At 45.3% G+C, this 25,148-nt stretch overlaps 1 protein-coding gene across 2 annotated transcripts in view; it reads left to right on the top strand.

Annotated features, from left to right (window-relative positions):
• Positions 1–25,148, top strand: part of Plxna2 (plexin A2) — a 190,122-nt gene that overhangs the window by 104,921 nt on the left and 60,053 nt on the right. For both annotated transcript variants that reach the window (XM_005082844.4, XM_040739013.1), the window contains exons 5-6: positions 21,532–21,632; positions 24,669–24,792. In XM_005082844.4, the coding sequence (XP_005082901.1) occupies positions 21,532–21,632; positions 24,669–24,792 (225 nt within the window). The remainder of the gene's footprint in view (positions 1–21,531; positions 21,633–24,668; positions 24,793–25,148) is intronic.

Below are 25,148 nucleotides of genomic sequence, written 5' to 3'. Positions count from 1 at the left end.
TCAGCCCTTCCTTCCTGACATGACCCTCCTGCTCAGTATTGTTTTAGTAATGGAATGTATTTGATTTAGACCATAACATTTAATGCTACTTTGGATTTCCAATTAGGCTTCAGTTAGATACTGACAGTCTGATTTGTTTTGATCAACACAAAAGAGAGCAACATGAGAGGAGCTGTCAGAAACAAACTTATTTCTATCTGCCATTGGCTGGGACAGTGATGTGAAGATAGATTCAGAGGTGTTGAGAGAAGTAAACCCATCAGCCAAAGAGAGAGAAAGGAGAAGCCTTGGGAAGAAGTAAAGCCTGCAGTCCTGGGCCTCCTCCAGAGTGTGAAAGCTGTACATAAGAGACCAGGGACAGGGACAGCACAGTCTGCCCCACAGGCTTCTCACTCAAAGCAATGTAAGCTGAGAGACACTTCTGGAACTTTGATCCAGGTCCCATGAACAATGCCCTTAGGAGGCAGAAAGCTGGTCTCTTGTGAATTCTTCGAGTAAGACCTCAGCCCTCACCCAGAAGTGATTACCTGTGCAAGTTCACATAAAAAACAGTAGCTTGTTTTCACTGCCTGTGAGTCTAGCATACTGCTTATACACAATGGTTCTCTCCAGGGCTGTCCAAGAGAGAATTTTTAGGGTTGGTAAAGGAACTCAAAGGAAGGTAGGTAGAGGAGTGGCAGAAGACGAGGCATCTGCCTTGTGAATCATCTGGAAGACTTAGTCAAGGCTAATTGCAGCCTTAGTTTCCCCACCGTGAAATGAATTCTTTCAAAGACACAGTGTGTGGAAGCTGGTGGGTACTAGTGTGAGGGCGGTGACTATCCCTGCGTGGATGAGGAGCAGGATCTGTCCTGAGGAGGCTTTTTTCTATGCTCCTGCAGGGGAGTACGCCGTGTGGGTTTGCATTTCTCTGCCAAAGCTTGGCTTTCACTATTTCAGTCCCAAACTTGACTGTAGTTTTCTAGCCAGCCCTTTGTTCCTTTTCTGGGCCCATTTTAGGAACCTGGGGTCTCTACTGGGTGCGCTGTGGTTCAATTCCCTGAGCATTTGCCACTCTGCATCAGGTGACCTTTCTTGCCCACACCGGCCAGTTGTTCCCACTTCCCACTCCTCTCTGAAGAGACAGTTTGGGGTTTGACATTGCCACCAGATGGAAGAACACCAAGTTGTCGTCAGCTGGTGGCAGCTTGGGGAATGGCCCAGGTTCAGCTTCCGTCCTTCAGGCAGTGTTTAAAGATGTAAAGGCCAGGGTCGGTAAATGCAGTGGAAGGAAGACTGAAAGGGAGCCTTGGGCAGCAGCCACTCAGATGCTTACAGTGCTAAACTAGCCCTCCCACATCACACATACACACAAAGAGGGATAAGTGAGCAGTGCTTATGGTGGAGTGTGTACAGGGCTGGAACACAGTAGGATGCTCTTGGCTTTGAATCAGAGAAAGCTTCCTGGAGGAGGGGATACTCCAGTTGACCCATAAAAGGAGAGAATTCACCCAAGGGGTTGAGGAAAAAAATCTTTGAAGAATGCAAAATCAGAGTATTTGAATGGAATTTCCCAGACTTGAGATTTTTAATACTGAGGAAAGCTTTGGAAGCATCAATCCTTAAGAAACTGCCATGGCTCATAGGTGGACAGCCTTCCAATCAGCTCTATTCACTACCATTTCCAAGATGAAAGGGGTCCAACCTAGAAAGATGGGGCTTCAGGCTGCCCGGCTGCAGCAACATAGACTATGGGTGCAACAATCATGTAACCAGTGCAAAGATTATCACTAGGGTTGTTCCCTGATGTAAGCCCTCCATTGCCTCTACCTTCACTCTTCTGGATAGATCTTGGATCTCAATGGCATCATCAAGACAAAGATACCAGTATTGGTCCACTGCCTTTCTAGACAGTCTTACTGGGTGATATTTGCCCCTTACTGTATATTAAGAGTGGCATCTAGCCATGCTAGTTTGTGGGATGAAGATGAAGATGTTTCCCCTTTGCCTTTAGTCCCTTCTTTCAGTGATGTTGATGGTTAGTGAGACCTTGTCTAGCCAAAATGTTTCTGTTTTCCCCAGGAGATCACAATGTTCAGTAACTATTAGGTGTTTGTTATAGGCTGGAAGCCAAAGGGACAGAGAAAGAAAGCTGTTATGCAAGAAGGCTTCCTAGGGTGGCAGGAAGGTCCTTGTAGGCAGGTTATCCTGTATCCAGATCTGGGCTCTGCAATTCTGCTCTTCTCCAAGGCCTGGCTTAGCTTCTATGTTTCAGTTTCCTCTTTTGTAAAATGGGGGCAATGATAATGGTCACCATTTTTATTGATGAAGAAATTAAATGGCTAATCCATATAGAGTTTTCGAGACAACAGGACCTAAGCCTATAGAAAGGATGCAACCCAGGTCTGCCTGTTTCCCTGGTTCACTCCTGAGCTTCCTCTCCTCTATCACTGAACCCTCAACAAGTAACAGTTTGCTCATTTTTTATCCTGAAGTCATCGGCCCGCTGCACCTATTTCCAGCCTATGTCTTAGGAGACAAGACTAAGGAAGGAAAACAGATAACCACAGAAGCTCATTTGCCAGTTGTCAGAGCCTGCCATCCGCAGAGCTCGCCTACTCCATCTCCTGGGGGTGCCAAGAAAAATCAGCCTGACCTTTGATTTACTGCTCAATATGAGTCTCTTGCCTCTGGGTCTCTCTGCCAGAGCCCAGCCCACCCTCAATTTCCCATCCCTCAGCAGCCTGGTGCTCTCTTCCTGAATCCTGTTCCTTACCAGGCTGCATGCAGAGTGGGTGAGTTGTTCTGTGTCCTTTGAGTATCACTGCTATCATGACCAGACTCCTAAAGCCCATGGACACAGAACAGGCACACCAGAGCCGCTGGTCCTGACCCACAGCCCATTTCACCCAGGATGCAAAGTGAGGCAAAGGCTAGCGAGCCATGTGCTCCAGCCTTGTTGTTCCTCCCTGCCTGCATCCTGGAATTCCTCTATTAAGATTCACAAGATACCCCTTCCCTTTCATTCATGTGCCTTCTGCACCTACTCTCACATCAGTTCTCCACCTAGTAGACCTGCTGTGGCCAACCACTATTCCTGCTTTTCTGTCTCTTTCCTTCTTGAGCCAGCCTGACTTCTCTGAGCCACTTGGAGTAATGTGTGCAGCCAAGGAGCAGACAGTAAGAGGGTGTCAAGGACATGAAGTAACAAATGTACTGACAAGAAAACATGACATAGAGGCCCTCAGGAGACCAGGAATGGGCCAAGTAGGACTTGCTGCAGGTGTGTGTGTGTGTGTGTGTGTGTGTGTGTGTGTGTGTGTGTGTGTGTGTGTTCCCAAATCAGCTTCAAGAACATTTTCCAAGGAACCGGTTACTCTTCAGGCCATGTACCTTGGTCTTCCCTTGAACCCTGTTACTTTCATCTTCCCATCTGTGAAAGAGGTTTAAAACCTTTGTGCAAGTTGGCTTTGGGATTTTCAAGCTTTCTTTTTGGACCTGGCTGTCAGCATCAGCTTTCTTCAGGGAGTGATTTAACCTTCATTTATTCATTAACGCCACCCCCCAACTTCATTAGGGAAGATTTATAAAGGTGCTGAAATTAGAAAGGTCACCTGTCCCAGAGATTCATTCCTGGGATTAGGAGATGAGGAGGACAGCAGCAGAAGTCATCATCCTTGTGTTAGGTATATGTGAGACCTGGCTCTGCCACCCCCAGGTTGCCTAGTGTAATAAGTCCAAGGGTCCCTCGAGGAAATTGCTGATAGAAGTAACTGAGAACTGGTCCACTGAGGACTAACATGGTGATACAGTGTGGTGGCATCTTGCCTTGCAAGTGAACTTGTGGTGGTGGTATGGTTTCAGGTGCAGATGTGACCCCTTATAAGGTAAAGGAGAGGCTGGCTCAAGCTCTCTTGGGTTGAGGAGAGCATCAAAAGGGCAGAGACTGCATCTTCTGGAGCAGGAAAACCGTAGCAGTTATTTACTTTTATCTGTGTAAGTACTTCCCTAATAAATACTTAATTATCATTTATCTTGGGTCTGGTGGCTGCACTTAAACCCCACCTTCAGTATAGAGTACCCTGGGTCCTGCCTAGAATACAGAAAATGGGAGAAATGGCAGCTCTGATAAAATGTCTCCCACTGTTATGGACAAGCCCTGGCAGAATCCCTTTCTTCAAGGAACTATATGCAGAAGTTTTTCTAATATCATCAAAGGACCCAAAACCCACACATCCCTTATCTAATTCCATGTCTAGAACCACAGGAGGCGCCTAAGATCACAAGAGATCCAGGAAAAGTCAACCCCAACACCTGGTGAAGTGAAAGTTGCCCCCCAAGACCTACAAGATTATGTATGGTATCAAGCTGAGCTACCTCCTACTTTCTGCTGTAGCCAGGGCTCCACCTCATGTCACCCATAAGTCACCCATCCTCGCGTGCCTTGCCTCAAGTCCGTGTCCTATGCTGTTACGGCTGACCATCTTAGCTCATGGAGTTCTCTCTACCAACCTTCCTAGAGGAGGAATAGCAAAGAGAAGTCTAAGGAAAATACAGAAGCTTTCATCTGTGAAAAGGCAATTTAGCTCCCCCTGTCTTCTGCCTGGGTATCAGACAGAACTCAAGACCATTCCAGTCTACCCCCCCCAGGATAACCTCAGTCTTCTGGCATTCTCTCTAATCTTGATAGACTTCTATTCTTCCCCTTTTAGGCTCTAAGCAATGAGGGGACCAAATAGACAGGGACCCCAACCTCTTACATTGTCAGCTATATAACAAGACTCAATCAGGGTTTGAGAAAACAATTTCAGTAGGAAGGCAGGTGGACAAACCTAGTCTATGTGCCAAACTAAGAATATTGAGTTTTAATATGATCACAGAGGATTACAAAAATTAAATTTTATTTTATCCAATATTGTACAATTTGGGGCTTCTGGGATTCGGCATGCAAATTTATGCTCCCAATGCAAATTGGAGCATGTCTAGATTAATGGGGAAACCTTAAGCACCCCCACTTTCTCCAGAATCCTATTTCCCTTATGGGATTACCTACTTGTTTGCCAAGGATGCACCCAGAACTAAATTTCCAGAGGAGGAAGAACTCTGGAGCAACAGAAATCTGACTGGTGCTCTTCTAGAAAGGGTGAATAAGGGAGCCCCTGGGTATCGGTGACAGCCTTCTGATCAGGCAGCCTATAGATTGGACAGAGGCTTCTATTAGTCAGTGGAAGGAGGCCTCTGCTGCTGCTCCTGTGGTCCAGAGCTGGGGTAGGTGGTAAGAATATTTCCCTGGGATGCCAGCATAATGACACTGTGGATGTAATGAGATGCCTGGGGCATTGTTAATCATGCCTGACCTTTTCAGAGCAGCGGTATTGTTTTATTTCATGAAATAAGACCCTACCCAAAAGGCCATTTGATATAGTTATTTTTATATTTTGAAAGGAATTTGCTTCTAAAAATTAATTTGGTTGTGAAACTCTCATGGAATCTATTAAGATGACTGTAGGTACTAGCCATTGGACACCCCAGATAAGCGTGTGGCATTCATCAAACTGTGTGCTTGCAGGCCATTCCATGATTTCTTCCCAGTTCTCCACTGTCATCCTTCCATGGCCACAGCCTCCAAGCCACTGGGGCTAGTTGACACTATCTTGGACTAGCTACCAGCAACTCCACTCCCTATAATTTAAGATAAATCAATACTGAAAGTTATAGGAAAGAAAGATGGCCTCACACATACAGGAGGCATATTTTCAACCATATTTATCTGGGTTTGTCTAAGGAATATATACATATATGCCCCAGAGGGTATCCTATCAGTTCTGGTGATACTCTGTGTTCAGAGCCATATATCCAACTAGAGACCTCTCTCCCAAAATGCCATCATGGCATGTGTATATACACATATACATACATACATACATACATACATATATACATACATACACACACATACACACACATGACAGAGGAATCTCTGGTTCTACTTTTCATATTTTTCAGCTTCTTTTTACCTATTGCCCTAGACTAACATCTAGTGACCATAGGTTAGTGCTGGTAGACCTCAAAGTGAAAAATAAGGCTGTACACAGCCTGTAAATGTTTCCTATCTCACATGTCTCTTAACTGAATGAAATAGATATCCTGCCTTTCCTGTAATACTCAGGAGAGCTGCTAAGGGACAAGTTCATGCAACTTCCATTATAGAACAAGTGTGATGGGCATTCCTGGTCCTTTCCAACCAGTTGCTAAGGTGTCCTCCATACCACCTTGGTCCAGAGCTGTTGCTTTCTGCATCTTGCATCCTGAAGCTACAGCTTTAGCTCATAAAATTACTTTAAGCATAAGCAATGACAGATAACCATTAGAGGAGAATCAGCCTTTACACTGTAAAAATTGAGCCTGGGAATTGTCACTTTTAAGAGCTAAGAGAGAGACATATGGACAGAATACCAAGAGAATTTTATTTGTCTCTCAACATTAAACCTAAATCATAAACCACACCAGGCAGTCTCACATTACAGCCCATTTTGCTCTTTCTTTGTGAAAAGTGTGTAAAGGCTATAAACAGCCCACATACAAAACTCAATTATTTCACAGTGCTTTGGTTTCCCCTGTGGGGAAAAAGAAGGAGAGAGAGAGAGAGAGACAGAGACAGAGAGAGACAGAGAGACAGACAGAGACAGAGACAGAGACAGAGACAGAGAGACCAGCCGTAGGATCCCTAAACTGGCCAGTTAATGACCAACTTTGATTCAGTACAGCGGCTTCTAGGGTGAACAGCTGGACAGCTTGCATAATGAAACTCACTTATATGTGGGTCCTAAGCTCTTTTCCTGCACTTTCTTGGCTTTGAGTTGAGTAAGAAGTTACTAATATTTACTAGAATCTTAATGAAATATAGATAACATTATGCTAAGTGAAAGAAGCCATTCACATGTTGGATGGTTCCACAAATAGGAAGTACATAGAACAGATAGACAGAAAATCAACCAATGGGTTTCCTGAAGTGGAGAAGCCAGAGACGTAGGAAGTGAAAATAACTGGTCATGAACATGAGCTATCCTTTGGGAAAGCTGTGAATAAAGTATTCTAAAATTAACTGTGGCATTGTTTATTTTATTCACAATACCATCAATGTACTAAACACTTTTGAGTCATATACTCCTAAATGAGTGAATTTTGGGACGTGAGAGTTTTATACCAATAAAAATTCTTGTAAACATCGAGAAAGCTGTGCCCTAACTACCCGGCAACATGATGGCCTCTCCTTCCCCTGGCAATGTACCTAAAGAGTCACCTTTATCAAGTGCCCAGTTACTTTGGCATGCTCAGTAAGCTAAATCACATTGTCTCAGGCCTCCACTAGTAGCCAGGAGAATACTTAGTGAAAGATACAAAGAATACTATCTACCCTAAGCCTCTGCAGATGAAGTCTAAATCCTCTGTCCTGCCTTAAAAAGTGTTGTTTCCTTTCTGATTAGTACTATCCCACTGCCACCACCTGTCTGACTAGTACTCACAACTGATCACTGTCATCCTACACTAACCACTGCCACTCTTGTCTGGTTACTGCCATTCTACTCCAACGACTGCCACTACCACTCCATTCAGTTATCACCCCACTCTGACCACTGCCACACCCTCTCAGATCTCCAGTTATTACAGGTGCTCTCTCCAACTCCTAATTTTCACCTTGTAGCATCTGCCTTTTAAGTAGTCCAGTCATTTTTGACATCTCTTGTGTCCTTCTGATTAATTAGTATGACCCACGAGAAGAAAGAGCATATTTCTGCTTCCTTTGCTTTCAGTCACTCCTCAACATCTTCAGAGAATATGCCCCAGGAGGTATCCTATCAGTTCTGGTGATACTCTGTGTTCAGAGCCATATATCCAACTAGAGACCTCTCTCCCAAAATGCCATCATGGCACGAGGGTATCTCCACCAAGCTCTCTCCAACTCTAGACTTCATTGTAGGGAAATGTCTCTAAAATTTAAGGAAGTTCTAGAGAAAGGGAACCAGGTGACAAAGAGTGTTGAACAATAGAAATAAGACATCACCAGTCGTCTTCTAGATTAACCTCTCATATTAGCTTGGTGAGCAATGGATTTACTGCACTCTTCTTTGGAGTTGTCTTGGGTCTGGGAGATGTAGTGTGTGGGAAGGAAGCACCAGACCTACAGCCTCGTATTTAGTCCTAACACTGGCTCTTGCTCCCCTTAAAGGAGTGTGTGCAATTTGACCCAGCAAGGAATGGAGTCTCTCTCTACCTTTACAGATGTCAGTCATCACCACCACCTTTTAGCCTTCCAAGCTCCTTCTTCTGTTCCAAAATTGAGCTCCCAGAAGTCGCTACGTAGCAGTACTGATGCTCCAGTCTCTCATGCCCAAGAACGATAATGCATCACCCGTGGTGTGTGGCCAGACCGAAGCTGATTACACTCCGGTGGTTAAAAGTCCAGGTCTAATTAGAGTTCCAGGGAATCAAGCCATTGTATTATTAATGATTCTCTGGCAATGTTCTGATTAAAACAGTAATTTTAATAAGCACAGCTCAATGTTAAGTGTTCACTGAGCTCCTAATTACATCAGTTATGACTCTAAAATTATTTAAAATTCTGTTTTTTTTTTCAACGAGACCCAGCATGCACCAAATAAAATACTCAGGTGATTTGATGATTATTTTCCATAATTAATTTTCTAAGTACTTCTTTTTAAAAGAGGGGACTCTTTTGTCTTCCTTCCATCTCTCCTAAGCTTCCTCCTTGTCATCCCAAGAGACTTGTAAACACAGATTACAGTTCAAGTAGCCATTGACAAAAGTCAGGAAAGCAGTGAGGCACGCAAAGATTTTTGCATAGTCCCCACCACCAAGAGATACTGCAAAACTCTAACCTGTGGACATGTGGACCTGACCTGGCTGAGTGAACACAGGCGATACCCAGAAGGCTCCTGTCCTCCGTCAGTTCATCTCAGCCTTGCTTTCATTTTGCTGGGAGCAGGCTAACCCTATTGAAGGCCAGCAGTCACAGTTCCCAGAAGACAGAGGCAAAAGAGCCAAGAGGCCATTCAGGAGTAATTCTGAAAATCTCTTGAGTCACTTTAGAGGATAAAGACTGTGCAAGCCATTTGCTCCTTGGAAGACCCTGTGGTCTGAGAAGGACTGGGTTTCAAACCCAGCTCAGAGTTGACACCCAGAACTTTCTTCATTATAAAGTCATTTTATTACAGAGTTAGCAGTACCAAGAAGTAACAGCTGTGCCCACCTGATCCGTGCTGCAAGTCTGGTACTAAGCAGCGTTATGCCCTGCTACAACTCATTCCTTGTGGCTCTCGTGGCCATCTGAGTTAGGAATGGCAATCATTAGCAATATTATCCTGCCACTAAGAATGCTGTGAGATGCATCTGGATGTAACTTTGTTTTACATCTTGGAAGAGTCTTACAGATCTCTAAAAGGGCTGAACAGCAAGAAGCTCACCCTGAGGTAATAAGATACCCTTAACCCTAGGTCTGATCTTAAACAGTGTCTGTTCAGTGTTAAGATGGCAGTTCCTGACCAAAATTCAGCTGGATTGATGGGAACTTAGGTTTGTCCCTATTCACACCACCTCAGGCCTTGGCCTGATGCATGTTCCCTGCCTACCCGCCACAGCTGTTTCTCACATCTTACTCCTACTTCTGAGTTGCTGTTCCTGAACCTTCCAGAGAAGGGGTCCAGAAGAGATGGGGGGGGACGGTATCTACACCACTGAGACAGTCACAAAGAGCTCTGTGATCTCCAGCTGACAAGTGTCTCTGATTCTTTTATGGCTGGGAACTTGGTGATCTAAGGGATACCCACAGCATCTTACAGATGCTTCAGTTCCCACCAGATAGGATGCTTTTCCTGCAGACAACACTTCTCTCTGTCCTGATTTTCTAAAGGTTCCCCAATTTTCAGAGACTCTTCTTGGACAAGTTATTAAAGGACCAGGTCAGCCTCTCCTCCTGTGGTGGCCTGTGTGGAGCCTTCCATATGGGTGGGGAGAACAGTGACTTTATAAACTCCTGATGTCACTTGGGCCCCTGCCTACTTGACTCCTGCCTGCTCTGTCCCAACAGCCAGCATATGCCACTTGAACCTTCCAAGTAGTCCTACTGAAGTTCCTAGGCATGGACTCCAAGGGCTTCCTCTGACAGCTCATACAATGTCCTCCTTTTCATTCCACCTACCCTTGTATGTTATTAATCTCTGCTAGAGGACCCTGGACAAGGGATGGAGTTATAAAACTGGATCCAAAGCAACTGCAAAATTCTGCCACCATGTAACTTACCTTGATGAATGTTTTAATTTTAACATTCAATAATATTTACAGATGAGGAAACAGAAACTCAGAGAGGGTCAGTGACTCAATCACCACAGTTGAGGCTGAGGCTGAGCCAGACTCTCCTAAAGGTGACAGTTGTGTCTCTTCTATGACAACATGGGCTTCTGCTGTTGAAAACATTGTCACCTCATGGATCCTATGAAAATTCCAGGGGATTTCAGCCAGAGATGGTGGTTCTTAGCAGAGAGTATGCTTGAGGGGCTAAACATAAAACCTGGATTGATGGGCACATATGACTCACTTCTCAGCAGGTATTCATACACAGTATCCCAGCATATAAAGACCTAAGGTGAACCATAGGAAATGCCTCAGAGGAAGACAAAGGAAGCAGAGACCCAGGCACACAGATACTCCTGGACTTGTGATGGGCTCATCCTAAATTAAAGATGTATCAAATCAAGACTGTATGTCATCCTATGCATAATGGTTCATACCTATAATCCCAGCTCTTGGAAGACTGAGGCAGGAAGATTATGCACAGGTTCAAGACAAGTTTGGGCTATGTAGAGAAATCCTGTTCTCTCATCTAAACAAAGAAAGAAAGGAAGGAAAGGAAAGAGAGGGATGAATGGAAGGAAGGGAGAGAAAGAAAGATGGAAAGGGGGAGAGAAGGAAGCAAAAAAGAAGGAGAAAAAGGAGGAGATGGAAGAGAAGAGGAGGCAGAAGAAAAGGAGAACAAGCAGAAGGGAGAAGATGAGAAGGAAGATGATCCTAAGTACGTCTACCTTAAATGTTCTCAGGGCACCCACATGAGCCTGCACTTGATCAAAATCCATCTCACACCGAACCATCTTATAATGAAATGTTGGATAGCTCATGGACATACAGATGGGTGTTTTGTAGATAGATTAGATGATTTTTAAAGAATATGCACACACACACACACACACACACACACACACACACTAGTAACATATACCACTGTAAAATACCAGTTGAAAACACACTCAATCACATCTAACTGGGAATTCATTTTGCTGCCCTCTCCAGCACTGTGCAAAGTTTTCTGTATATCACCAGTGTACCTAAGATCAAAATTGGAAAGTTGAGCATGGTGTGTGTTGAGAGCCCCTGCTTCTGTATGATTGTGAAACTACAAGTCAGGAGCAGTCCCTATACAAAGATGAACATGGAAGATGGGTATAGAGTACATTAGAGTTCTAGGAAGTGGGCTGGAGAAAACTCTGCTTCCATTTGTATCATCCTGTAGTAGACATTCTCACCCTGGGTCCCTGACTAGCCTCCTCTTGGAGACCTTCCCCTGGCATGTCGGCCCCCCTAACTCCATCTTCCTACACCAAAGGCTGTGGGCAGTTTCTCCTTCAAAGGGGATTTGGGGACAAACTTAGCTTTATAGCCTACCTTTCTCTCAAACATTCCTAGTGACTAGAAGTCCATGAATAAAGAGGGCAAAGCCCAGGGCCTGTTAAAGTGGAAACCAACATAGATAAAGCTGACTTGGACCCAGTTCTAGACAATAATCCAGTATGGAATGCAAGGATGGGAATGGCCAGGTAAAGGGGTGTCGCTACCTCATTACTCTATCATTCCCCTTCCCACTATACCTTTCCCTTCCTTGGTCATGAGTTGATGCTGACCCTGTAGGGAACTAGGACATTGCTAATCCCTGCCATCTGGCTCCCTGGTAGATCTGTTTGAATTATTTCTTGGTCCCTTTTTCCTCAATCCTCTTCATCCACTGCTTCCTATCCCACCTGCTTTCCCTAACTGAATAAATCCACTGTTGTCATGGAGACAACACAGCACCAGCATTACTGATTCTCTGTAGATCCCTCCAGAATTCTAAACTAGAAAGGGCCTCCCTATTGTTTCCAGCCCAGGAGTCCTGCTGGAAAAAAAAAAAAACAGTGTGGTATTGAAAGACACAGAGGTGTCTGCTTTGCCCTTTGCCTTTCTACTCTCTCTGATTTACCTTCACACACAGGAGGTTTAGCTTACTTTTCATTTGCATTTGGATCCTATACATAGGTTCAATGATGGGACTATATATATATATAAGGGATCGGTGGTTGGTTGGAGGGACTGCACCTTTTTCCAGGCATGATATTACCCCCCTCCCTTTACCCCTTAGGGTAGATAAGCAGTCCTAGCCCAGAGAGGCCAGGTAGAATACTCAAAGACACTGACAATACTACAAAGCCAGGGATTCCTGATTCATTTCCATGTACATGCTGCCCCCTTCAAGAGGACTGCCGTTGGAGAATGAGTTGGGCGATTGAGCACCAACTGTGTGCAAGGCCATTTGTGGAGAGACGTCACGTATTTCTCAGAGTAGAACTGATGCTGTTACTATCTCCATTGTGTGGAAGGAAACTAAGGCTCAAGGAGGTATAAGCTTAGTACCCTGTAGGTAATGACAGAAGGATCTGAACTTGAAATGAGGACAGTCTTCTAACTACTTCTTAATCAGCATACGTGGTGTCCCATGGCTTTAGAGGGAGTTCCTGGAAAGGTCCATGCCTGCCTGGCTGCAATACCAGATAAGGGCTCAAGGGGCTTCTATTCACTAGAAGGTTGAATTGCACTGTTTGTGACCAGAGGCTTTGGTACCCTTGTTCTTTCCATCTTGACTTCTGCAGGGCCTCTGCTGGAATGTATGAAAGAGGGGGAAATGTTTCTGAGAATCGCAACCAACTTTGTACTTCTCTCAGAGTGATAGATAGCTTTAATTACTCAGAATTACTCAGCCACTCTACCCTTCTCACCCAAGTCATTAAAAATAGATTTTCTCTTTGAACTGCACTGTACTCTCAGATCTAGAGATAAGTCAGGAGGCTTAGGACATGGCCTCGGGTCAGCTCTGGGTCAGGAGGCTGTGTATTTCTGTAGCTGTGGCCAGAGGCTTGAGAAGCAGTTCTGGGTTGCTGGAGTTTGTATCTCCTTTTTCTTAGTGGCAATGCTCATAAGACATTCATAACTTAGAGGATGGCCAGGGCCTTGGTGGCATTTGCTTTATGACGTTTTAAGGCTAACTGGACATGATTATTAATTTTAAAGAAAAAGATCTAGTCATGAGGATAAACCATAATGACTTCTTTACATTAGTGGATGTTGATTGGTAGGAAAGATGGCTGCTGGGAGTATGGATTCTGCTGGGGAATTCTCAAGGTCATATGATCTGGTAGTATTACCCCACTTTGATATGGTCATCACAAATGCCTAGAGCCACACATCTAATCACAGGCCAGAAATAAGCAAAAGCATTCTTCTAAGAGATAGCTCTTCCACAGCAGACTCACATAGGTGGGACATGCTCGTGGTTCTGGTTCCAATCAGCTTAGAAAATGCCTCAGCAGCAAACTTTCTTCCTTCCTGATTTGTCTCCCTCTTTAGCTTATTATCTTATTTTGTGCTCTCTGACTTCAGATTCACCAACTAAAACATTAGTTAAGAAGCAGGAAAGTGAGCCGGGCAATGGTGGTGTACACTTTAATCCCAGCACTTGGGAGGCAGAGGCAGGGGAATCTCTGTAAGTTCCAGGACAGCTACGGCTGTTACACAGAGAAATTCTGTCTGGGGGGTGGGTGTCAGGAAAGCAAAGGAACAGAGAGGCATGCAGGAAAGATGTGCTGAAAGTCAGACCTAGAGCTAGCTTTTGTCCTCTGTGTTTATGTGGGAGGCAGACAGAGCTGGACTAAGTTTCTGCCGCCTACAAGATACATATGACCCTGACAGGCTACCTGATCTGAGACTCTATTTTCTAGTGGGAAAACAGGACTAAAAGCATGTTTCTACAAGGTGAGTATAGGGGTTAAATGAGATCACAGGCATGTGCCTGGCAGGTAGTAGCTTCCAGGTTAGTAGAAGCTATTGGTATATTGTTCTGTGTTGACTCCTAAGCTCAGAGCAAGGTGGTATCATCCAGCAACCTGTGAGCCACCACTGGGAGTCCCCGGTACCCCTCTTCCCTGTAGTAAGGACCAGATCCAAGGAAGAGACATATCTGTCTGGGACCTCCACACCTTTACCCTATCCCTGGGTAGCTTTGGATTTCCAATACTCAATCAGTTTTGTCCCTGTGCATGAAAAGAGTCATGTGGGTATTTTTGGATGGAGACATGATGGGCCAAGAGGGCTGTAGTACAATGTAGGTCAAGAACTGGGACTTAAGAGTGACTATCTTATGCATACCAGAGAGAATCAACGGCTACAGGCTGGGCTGGGCCTTCGTGACCACTAGCGGTCTTCTTCTCCCTGTGAGGACCTTGGCCACTGTCAGGTGTAAAAGCAGGACAGATCCTGAGCTGCTAGGTAGAATCCGCACTGGCCTTTCCATAGTGCTTGCAGCAAGCTGTAACAGTGCCAACAAGACTTCAGGCAAGCCTGGAAAGAAAAAAATAAAACAAGGAACCATCACTTGTCTATCAGCTAGCACCATGGGTGCGTGCAGCAGGTTGCTTCCGACTTCCTGGTCCATCCTCTCTTTCCTGGAATTGACCTTTCCTACCCCATGGCAGGAGCCCATGCACCTTGTCCCAGAGGAATAAAAGTCCACTCAGTGTGAGACCCAGTGAAGCCAGCCTGACTTTGGAGACTTACTTTTCTATTGGAACTGGTGTGGACTGTAATATAAAATAAAATCCAGTGGCCTGCTCTCTTGGGAACTGTGCAAATCAAATGAGATCATTCTGTGAATTTAACCCCCTTTGTGGTATTGTTGTGGCTGTGCTGTGGGCCTTTATCTACACAGCACCCAGGAAGTCATTCTCTAACATGTCATCGCCCTGCATGTCAATGACTGCCAGATAGCTTCTCAAAATCAGGGTTGGGATGGGGAGAAGGGGAGAGAATGGATTCAGCTGAAATCCTACAAACTTGGAGTAAAACAATCTTTAGGGAGGGTCTACTACAAAAGGCACAAAGGAAGAAATGAGACCAGGGAGTCAGCTCCATCAGTTTCAGCTGCTGTGTGCCTTGCCATGGCCCTGGGGATCAGGGGGTTGTTTGACTAGGCCAACTGCATGTTCCAACCAAGCTGTCTATGACACCGCCCATGCTGTCACCTGGCTCTCAGCCATGGAGAAGAAGGCCTGTGTTCCTTTCATTGTGTCAGGAGCAGGGCACACATGTGGGGACAGGTGTCCCATCTGGCAGGAAGCAAGCAAATTCCAGGGAAGCAGAGGATTACATGCCCAGTGTCTGGGGAACAGCTTTCTCTTATTCTTTCCCTCCTACTCTGTCTCTCACTTACATGGTCCCAAAGGAATCCTGCAAGACTCTGAACCACTGTACTCCAGCTGCTACCCCTGCAGCAAGTGGTGAGCTACTGCTGTGGCCTCTGAGTCACTGCTATACCTTGATTTTTACCTCCATTATAGCATCTACTCCGCTGCAATGAGTCTCGGTTCCCACTGAACTGTGGGTTCAGGCAGGGTAGAGAATGCACCCATTTTGTCAAAATTAGTATAACCCAAAGGCTCACTGAACACCTCAGAGACCCTGGAATTCAGGCATGTTCTATATCATAGAGGTTTTCTACTTTCAAGTCAGGTGTCTGGAAAGTCCCTCTAGGTATCAGAACCATTTTGCTCTTTTCAGGTCTTCGTACAGGGTAGTAGATGAACACTAGGGCTCTGTCATTTGGGGGTCTTGCTCTACTACTTCCTGGAATTCTTGCATCTGGAGATTTATGCATGTCTCTGTGGAAAGGAACTGTCCAGAGCCTCTGTCCTGTGTTAGGGTAACAGTTCTATCATGGTCACAGAGTCATCCTGCCTCAGGAATGGCCTTACAGAACTTCAGCAACAAGGAAGATTCCAATAACTTCCCCCAGAGACTCCCCCCCCAGTCAATCACAATCTTAGGCTGTCCCTAATGGGTGCCCAATGGGCTGAGTAGAGTGAGTTGGGGAAATGATCCCATATACACACCCTACCGAGTCATTCCTACAAGGGTCCAGTCCTGCTAAATAACATCCTGGAAGATACTAAGGATTCAGGGCCCCTGGACCACAGAAGCCAAGAATATAGTATGAGTCATCTTTAATTAGGTGTATTTCTTAAGTAAATGACTTAATAGGACAGTTACATTCATTAGATGTGTAATTATAAGACATAAGCTTAAACGGGAAAGAATGTGGAGTGTGAGGGTGGGCCCCAGTCACAGGCAGTTCTTGGGTGCCATGGAGGCAGTGGGCAGGCAGGGGCAGGATGTGATGCCTTTCTTTGTGAGCTCTCCCAGGAATCTCAGACACTGGAGGGCCTTTGGCCTACTTAAAATGAAACAATAAGCAAACATGTGTTAGAGAATCAAGAAGTGTCCCACTAAACTCTGGTTCAGCCCTGGAACAGCCCTGCCCTCTAGGAGAAAATGCCCATTCTCTCTACCTGGTCCTAACAAGTGCAAGACTGCCACCTGGAGCTCCACACAGGGCTTCCCCAAACTCCCCAGGTTTGAACTTCGTTATTTGAAGATTCCAGGGACTAGGACTTAAAAGAACCTAGTTTCTCAAGCTAGGTATGGTGACAGGCACAGGCAGAAGGAAGGAGGTTTCAGAGCCTGCCTAAGCTACATAGCAAGACCTTCTCTGAAAAATCTAACGGGGGAAACCCATTTTTCCCTGGGCTTGGAGAAGTCCCTAGAGTTCTGTTGTCTGCATCCAGGCTCTTAAAACATTACTTCCTGCCATAGTCCAAGTGTGGTCTGATTGGGAGGGGAGGTTCCTGACCCCAAAGACCTGCCATTGAAAGATGTCCTAAGAAGCTTAACTCACTTGTGCCAGAGGCTTCGATACTTCAGCACACTAGCAAACCAACTGGAGAGGTGACAGTTCTGACTGAATGGACCCACACTTTGTTTTCTAACCTTATGGTGATAACATGGTTGAGGCTCAAGGACCATGCCTTGAGAACCGCAGCTCCATGGTAGCCTCACAGCCACCTATTTCTGAGAGATACTCTTTTGGCTTGTGGATAACAGGCTAAAGAGCTCAGATAATCTAGCTCTTCTGTCTTTCCCCCAAGGGAACCCAAGCCAACCTTTCTAACTTACACCCTTGCCACCTTGTCCTCATTAAGGCGCCTAAGGGACTCTGCTCTCCTGGGCTGTGAGTCTATCCTTCTGAAATATGTTAAAGATATTCAATCCTTTAAGGTCCAGATCATTACAAAGTCACACAAAAACCTCCTGGCAGCGCAGGCAGACAGAAACCAAATGTTGGCTACAGACAGAAGTTGCAGGCTCGGTTGCAACTTCCCTAGTAAGGAGATCTCATTTAACCTAATATATGCAGAACGTTAATTTCTGAAGATGTCGATATCAAATTCCTAGCAAGATATTTGCTTCATTTTCTTTACTGACTCTTCAGGATTTGTATACATTGGGTATAGCAGACCTCAGTTTGGACTAGTAACTCTGAAATATTCAATAGTCACACAGGGCTAATGGGGATCTTATTAGACAGTGAGGACACCAAGGTCTTCCTTTTCTCAGAATCCCCCTGTGTTATTTTTTTTTGTATGTTACCCCTAGAGCACAGCACTTTGGTCTTAGGACAGCTCATGTACAGCTTAAAGTGGTAGCTGTGTTTTAGTGCTATTTGTTTGTTTTTATGCTACTGAAATGTGCACTACTCACCTATATGGGGCGTCAGATCGATAAGTGCTTGCTAATAGAACTAAGTGAAACTAAAATTATGTGAGTGTAGGAACAGGGAAGGCCCAGGATCACTTCTTGCTTTAAGGGTCTCCTCGTAGTCACTGTGACAGCTGTTCCTCTGATTTGCGCCTAGCCAGTAGATCATAGGGAAGTTCTCAAGCCCACCCTCTTTCTAAGTTTCCTGTTTCACTTTACTCTGCCTTAAAAAGAAAAGATCTCACCAGGAGGGCCCAGGAAATAGGAAAAATAGTTGTGCTGTTGGTTTCATGTTTGGAGAAGAACAGGGTTTCACTATCTCCATGGCACTTGGCATGAAAGTGGGCTTTGTTGCCGGAGACACTGCTTTCATTCAGGGCCCCCTTTCCCAGCTGCTGAGAGCCGGGCTGTGTTTTGACAGACGGGCCGAATGCAATGCAGACAGTTGTTTTAATTTCCAGCCAGATGCAGACATCACTCACAAGAAGCCCAAAACCCAAGAAAGAGAATGGACACTGAACTTCTGCTCTTAGACCTGGCAGAGTAGACTGGAGGGGGCCAACAGAAGCCTGCTGGGCACTGGGGTCCCAAATATCCTGAGAGATTAAGGATCATCAGGCCTGGGCTTGGAACCCATTTCTCCTGGAGGCACAAGTTGGAAATGTGGTTCTCGTAGGTATTGCTGACTGTGGGCAGGTTTCAAGAACTATTTTTTGTAGTGATAGCTGGATGTTGTCTCTCAACTTCAAATATACACTTCTCAGGCTGGATAGCTCAGCAGGCAAAGCATTCACTGTACAAGCATGAGCATCTGAGATCAGATCCCTATAATCCCTGGGCTTGGTAACATGGTTTAGAATCCCATTGCTCCTATAGCAAGATGAGAGGTGGTACCAGGAGACTCTCCGGAAGCTCACAGGCCAGCTAGCTTGTTATGTATCTCAGTACACAACAAAAGATCCTGCTGCAAACAAAAAGGCAGGCAGGCAAAGACTGACACCTGAAATTGTCTTCTGACCATATGCACACCATGGCACATGCATGCCTGCATTTACACACACACAGAGAGAGAGAGAGAGAGAGAGAGAGAGAGAGAGAGAGAGAGAGAGAGAGAGAGAGAGAGAGAGAGAGAGAGAGAATTGTTTTTGCTTTGCTTTGGCTTATTTTTCAAGAGAGGGTTTCTCTGTTTAGCCCTGGCTGTCCTGGCCTCAAATGTACATGTTACCAAGCGCAGGAATTATAGGGACCTGATCTCAGATACTCATGCTTGTACAGTGAATGCTTTGCCTACTGAGATATCCAGCCTGAGAAGTATACACCAGGCTGGCCTCAAACTCACAAAGATCATCCAACTGCCTCTGCCTGATTAAAACATTTTTTTAAAAATATAGTCTCAAAGAGGTGGTGAGTAAAGTAGGAGAGATAAAATTCTTGGATATCCAAATTGAAAGAGACCACAGTCTCTCCTCTCAGGGAGGTTACTTTCATAGCCTCCCAGAGGAATATCACCCTTCCTGTTAGCCATCCCCATGTTGGGTCTATTTTGGAAAAAAGTGGGTATTGAAAAGCAGACAGTTCTGATTTCCTTATGTCGAGCCTTCTCATTCTGACACTGTGAGTCTGTTTTGGTAGTCCATGATATCATTAGCCTCTTTACCTGTTACATCACCTTATTAGGACAAACAGGGCTGATTTAGAATCAATGCAAACCCTCGGATATATTGTGCTTGAGGTTTTTAAACCAATGATTCCCCAACCTACATTTAAAGTGTTTGCTTTTTAAGCCAGGTTTCCAGATTTTGTGCTTACCTTCCTTCCCTACACCTGATTTCCTTATTGAATAGGGGTTTGATTTTGAGGCTGTACGTGTCACTCGGCTGAATTGTTACGGTGTACTAAGGGTGAATGAATGAGAAAAGGAAGGCATACTGTCTCTCCCTGACTACAAGTTCGAGTTAGAATGAACTTTTTGTGACTGCTTTTGCCCATGACAGTCCTTCAGCTTGAAAAGTCTTTTGGGTCTCTCCATCTGATGACTCCTCTCTTCATCACCCTCTTCTTCCTTTTCCTCTTCTTTCTCCCCTTCCTCTCCCTCCTACTATTCCTTTTATTTTTATAAGACTGAGTCTTACTTTGTAGCACAGGCTGGCCTGGAATTCACTACGTGGTCCAGGCTGGGTAACTTATGGATTATACTACCACCTCAGCTCCCACTCATCACTCAAGTGCTAGAATTCCAGACATGTCAGCATACCCAGCTGGATACATTCCTATCCTTGAAGACCTTCCCTTAACCTCTGTCCCCATCTTCCTGACAGGTTAGCCTGGGTGCCTCTTCTCCTGAGCTCCCAAGGAATTTAATGCTGACACCAATCAATCCTGGGTTCCAATGCTGAGCAACATACAGAGCAAATAGCTGGGGACTGCCAATTCCAGGGGACTGTTGGGCTCTGCTCTGGTTGAATCTGTGCCATTTGCTGTGTGTTCTCTGTTGCTAAACATCAAGGCCACCACAGATCTGACATTCAATAAGCTTTCACTGAGTTTACCATGTTAGGATCCATTGTGACCCTCTGGGAAGGATTTTGTAAACATGTTCCCCTCATATCTATGTCTCCTGCCAGTAGCAGAACATTCTGTCATTGGACTGAGTGTCATGTTTTCACCTAGGCTCACACTTCTAGTAGGTGATAGTCCTCTATGGCCCAGCAAACAGAGCTTGTATTTCCAACCCAGCATGCATTTTTGCAGCTCAGAAGCCTCTTATCCAGTCAACAACGAACACCTAAGATATGCCAAATAGAAAGCTTCAGGACTCTAGCCCTTTTGCCCAGCCTTTTTATTGTCACATGTGCTGGGCAGGTGCAGGAGAGTGGTGTCCACATACACCCAGATCAGGCTCTTCCAAGCCCCTCCAGAAAACCAGGAGGGGTTTCAAAAGCTGTGCTTTATGGAGTGAAGATGGGGGCAGCGGGGACTTGATCTGCAAATTCCCACTAGCCAGGCATAGCAGAATCAAACAGGCAGCGCTTCTCTGTGGAGGTTCCCATTCTGCCAGACTTTCAAAGAATGGGAGATTTACTAGAGAAACTCAATGCAGACTTCAGAGAATGAGATAATTGGATCCAGGTGGTACACTTGGTTGGCTATAAAGTGAGTGCCAGTGCCATGCTATGAATATTATTTGGTGGGAAAAGTTTCTCCCCCACCCCACCCCGTGTGTGCTATGCAGGAAGGATGTCTCAGCCCAAGCCCAGCTGAAAGCTCCTCAGAGGTGAGTTTGTACCACTCAATAGCCTTTCAGCAGAGTCAACCATTTTTAACACTTGCCAGGAACTTGCCGGGCTCTCAAAAGGACAGTGGTGCAAAGAAGGAACAGGCTAGAGGATCTCCTTTCTGCCGCTGTTAAAATCAGAGAGTCCTGAGCTACCGTTCAGACACTTTCTGTTTAAGGTTAACCTCTTCAGACTCAGCCCACAATGAGATGGGAACAACCTAGGGGACATGGATAAAGGAGAGTTTTGAAACACGCTTTCAAGTTGTCACAACCTGACCTTCCCATGCCCTCTTTCCTCTCTCTGCCAGGTCACCAGGGTCCCTGTTGAATCGTGTGAACAGTACACAACTTGTGGAGAGTGTCTAAGCTCAGGGGATCCTCACTGTGGCTGGTGTGCCCTGCACAACATGTAAGTTTGTGGTGTTCCAGAGGTGGTCCTGGCATGCAGAAGACTGGGGGTTTCCTGGTATGATGGACTGACTGGGCAGTAGAGGAATTTCCCTCTTTTGAACAGTAGAGATTATAAATGAGACACGATGTGGGAGGTAGGAAGAGGCCACACAGTTTGCTTCCTGAATTCAGTCCTCTGCTCATCTTCTCAGCTTCTTTGCAACCACATGATTATGTCCTCGTGTCATTGTGAGAAATCGCAACCGTAGAATCCCTAAAGTTTCCAAAAGCCTTTTGCAGTGGGCGTACAAGAAAACAGGATAAGATGGTAGAGCACCAGAACTTGGAATTTGCACTCCGGCTTGCTGCTGTGTGACCCTAGGTGGGTCCCCTGACAACAGGGAACCTGTGTCTATTTCACAGGTGAATAGGGAAGCCCTAAATGAAATAATAAGTGCTTTGGAAATAAAGAAGAGGCAGCACAAATCAAAATAATTATTAAGGACTCTGGTACCCTTTGGGAGGACCCTTCTGGCCTCATTATTTCATGATTCCAAGAAATCTGCATTGCATCCAACTGGCCTCAGATCCCTATTCAGATATATCCCCACCATTGAACAGCAGCTCAATAGAAATGCAAAATCACACTTAAACTTCCTAATTCGAAGAGCCCAGAGGAAGAGAAAAGGGTGAAAGCCCTAAGGCAGGGGCCTGGCTAGGGATTCTGTTGCCCAATAGTGTTGGAAACTCCATGGCGCCACGCCAGCTACCAAAGCGTCTCTATGAAATGTGCTGGGTTTGGGGTGGAGGCGGAGGCAGAGGGCCAGAGTTCAGGGTCCTGCACAATAGCTCTTGGCTTCCAGCCTCTGCAGCAGGTGTTGGGAGGGCTCTGGAGGGAGGGAAAGAGGGAGGGAGGCTTCACAGATGCAAAATCTGGACTGGATTTGAGCACGCTGACAAAGGATTGAGTCCCTGCTTGGGTTTTGGAGGCAGGAGACTTCTCAAAAAGTTTTATGAACATGATCCCAACAAAACCTGGACAGTAAGTTTCTATGTAAGTCTGACAGGTGGTCAAGGTGCCAGAGCTAGCCACTCTAGTCGAAGAATGTAAAAGCCAGTTAATTTGTGTGCCTTCAGTGAGACTGACCCAACAATTGGCAGGCATTTTCTCTGAGGAATTTTGACAGTTCACTCATAGCTCTGTGGGAAGGTCCCAGGCTTTAAGCCCTCTACCTCCTGCCCCATCCCTCCCTGCCTGGCTCTCCAGGCTTCAGTGCCTGTTGTACTTTGTATATACAGAAAGAACACAGTAGAATTATAGATTGGGGTTATTATTTATTCACATCAAGAGCACTGCTTTCACTACTTGTATCAGCACCTATGGATGGATCAATAATGACCCCCATCTCTCAGTTACCCTAGAACACTTCATCCTCCTTCTGGTCCAGGGCATCTGTGTCTTCCAGGATGTCTGAGCCTGGTTAAGACAGTCCCGATTTCCTCTGCCCACTGAATTCCTCACTTGTCTTCAGAGAATCGTCCCCACATACCTGGGTTCACACCTTCTAGCCATTCTACCTACCAAGGGACAGGAGCTGCACCTTGCGTATTCAGGTTTCTCATTACCTGGCATTCTCACCTTCAGCAGACCATCTTGACTTTCCTCCACCTACCTTCCAGACTGCCGAGATAACAGGGCAGTAAGGACCCAAAAATGTCAGCCCCAAGCCTGAAAGCCAGCCTCTTCTAAAGAAGTAGAGAGAGGGCTGATGCATAGGCCTGATGACTGAGAGCCTCTAGGTCCCAGGGGAGTGGAGACCCTCCTGTCTCTTCTATATGACTTGCCCCTGCAAGTGTGTTATTGTCTCCCAGACTATTTTATCTCTGTTAGGGCTGTTGCCATAAATAGTATGATTTAAAAAAAAAGAAAGAAAAGATAAAAAGAGCCATTTCAGTGAGTCAATGAGATAAGGGCTCTACTCAAGAGCTCACTTTAAAGCTATCGTAAGGATTCACTTAAAACTCCATGATTCTTTCCTTTGACAGCACTCATGTTTGGATCCATTATGTACTTTGGAAAGGAAGAAGGGGGAAACTTGAGGAGTCAGGGTAGGAATTACTGCTTGACTGTGGATTACAGTAGTGCTATGTCCTGTTTGGCCATTTGGTTTGGAGCTGCACCAGCCCTGAGCCTGGTCCATAAAAACACAGCAGGTGGTAGCCTCAAGCTTCTAAGTTACTGCCCTGCCACCATAGAATGAGGAACCTGGAGCCAGAGATGAAGACATCAGGAGAAATGGTCACATGGGCTTCCTGTCAGGGGCAGCCCTAGACACACACATGCTTTTTCTGTTTCTGACCTAAAGGCATTATTTCATGACACAAACATTTATTTGAAATATACCTTGTGACAGAATATTTTGTTGAATAAAACATGGTATCTCCCTTTAAAAAGCCATTAATCCAGCCAAAGATCACATGCAACCTGTCTCACAGCTAAGACCCTCTCCTGCTTGCTAACACCTTGGGGTGTGTGATGATGTTATTAATCATTGTTATTAATATCAATATCTCAAGGGCTAGCACAGGGATATGTCTACCAAATGCCAAGCTATATTCTGAGTATTAACTCACGTTAGCCTTAGAGTAGCCTTACAAAGTAGGGCATTATCATCATCCTTGCTATTTTAAGTCTTAGGAAACAGAGTAGAGAAAGATTAAGTAACTTGTCCAGTGGGATCCAGCTAGCAGGTAACAGGCCTGGTATTAGAGCCTAACGTGCTAGCTGCAGAGTTCATGTTCACAGCCCTACTTCTCAAGTACCCCAGAGTTCTTACTTGAGGATCCCATAGCATGGTGTTCTTCATACCTGACCAGCATCTAGGTTAGAAATTAATACCTCTTCCTTGATACATCTTCAGCTTTATGTGGTAGTGGACACCTGAGAATACAGTGAAAGTCATCACAAGGCAATAGGCTACAGTGCTAGAGCAGCAAATCTCTCTTACCCAGGGACAGTGGAGCCATGACCTCTTATGAATCTGTGTTCATATAGGTGCTCCCGAAGGGACAAATGCCAACGGGCCTGGGAAGCAAATCGATTTGCTGCCAGTATCAGCCAGTGCATGAGTCTTGAGGTTCACCCCAGCAGCATCTCCGTGTCAGATCACAGCCGGCTGGTGAGTATGCAGCAGGCAGGATGGGACATAGAGCACTCTTCTTTAACAGCTACACATAGTAATCAGAATTTCAGTACTCAAAAAAAAAAAATAACTACAAAAACCCTATGGTAGTGAAAGGTACAGTCACCACACACTGCAAATTTATTTTGCAAATCTGAATTTTGCATTTAGCAATAACAACAAAAATCTATGAGGTGACACAGTACCTAACAGCACATTCTTATGACACAGTATGAGTTCAGTTTGTTAATTATTCAAGAAAGCCTTAGCTTGCCGTTGTGTTTGGTGGGCAGGAGAGAGATTAAAGAAAGACTGAGACTTGTTCAAAGTGGATGCTAAAAGAGAATATTATA

Source organism: Mesocricetus auratus, unplaced genomic scaffold (assembly GCF_017639785.1).
Source record: "Mesocricetus auratus isolate SY011 unplaced genomic scaffold, BCM_Maur_2.0 Super-Scaffold_100676, whole genome shotgun sequence".
Classification (NCBI taxonomy): domain Eukaryota; kingdom Metazoa; phylum Chordata; class Mammalia; order Rodentia; family Cricetidae; genus Mesocricetus; species Mesocricetus auratus.
The sequence above is the reverse complement of the archived record's forward strand: the minus strand, read 5'-3'. Positions and strand labels throughout refer to the sequence as shown.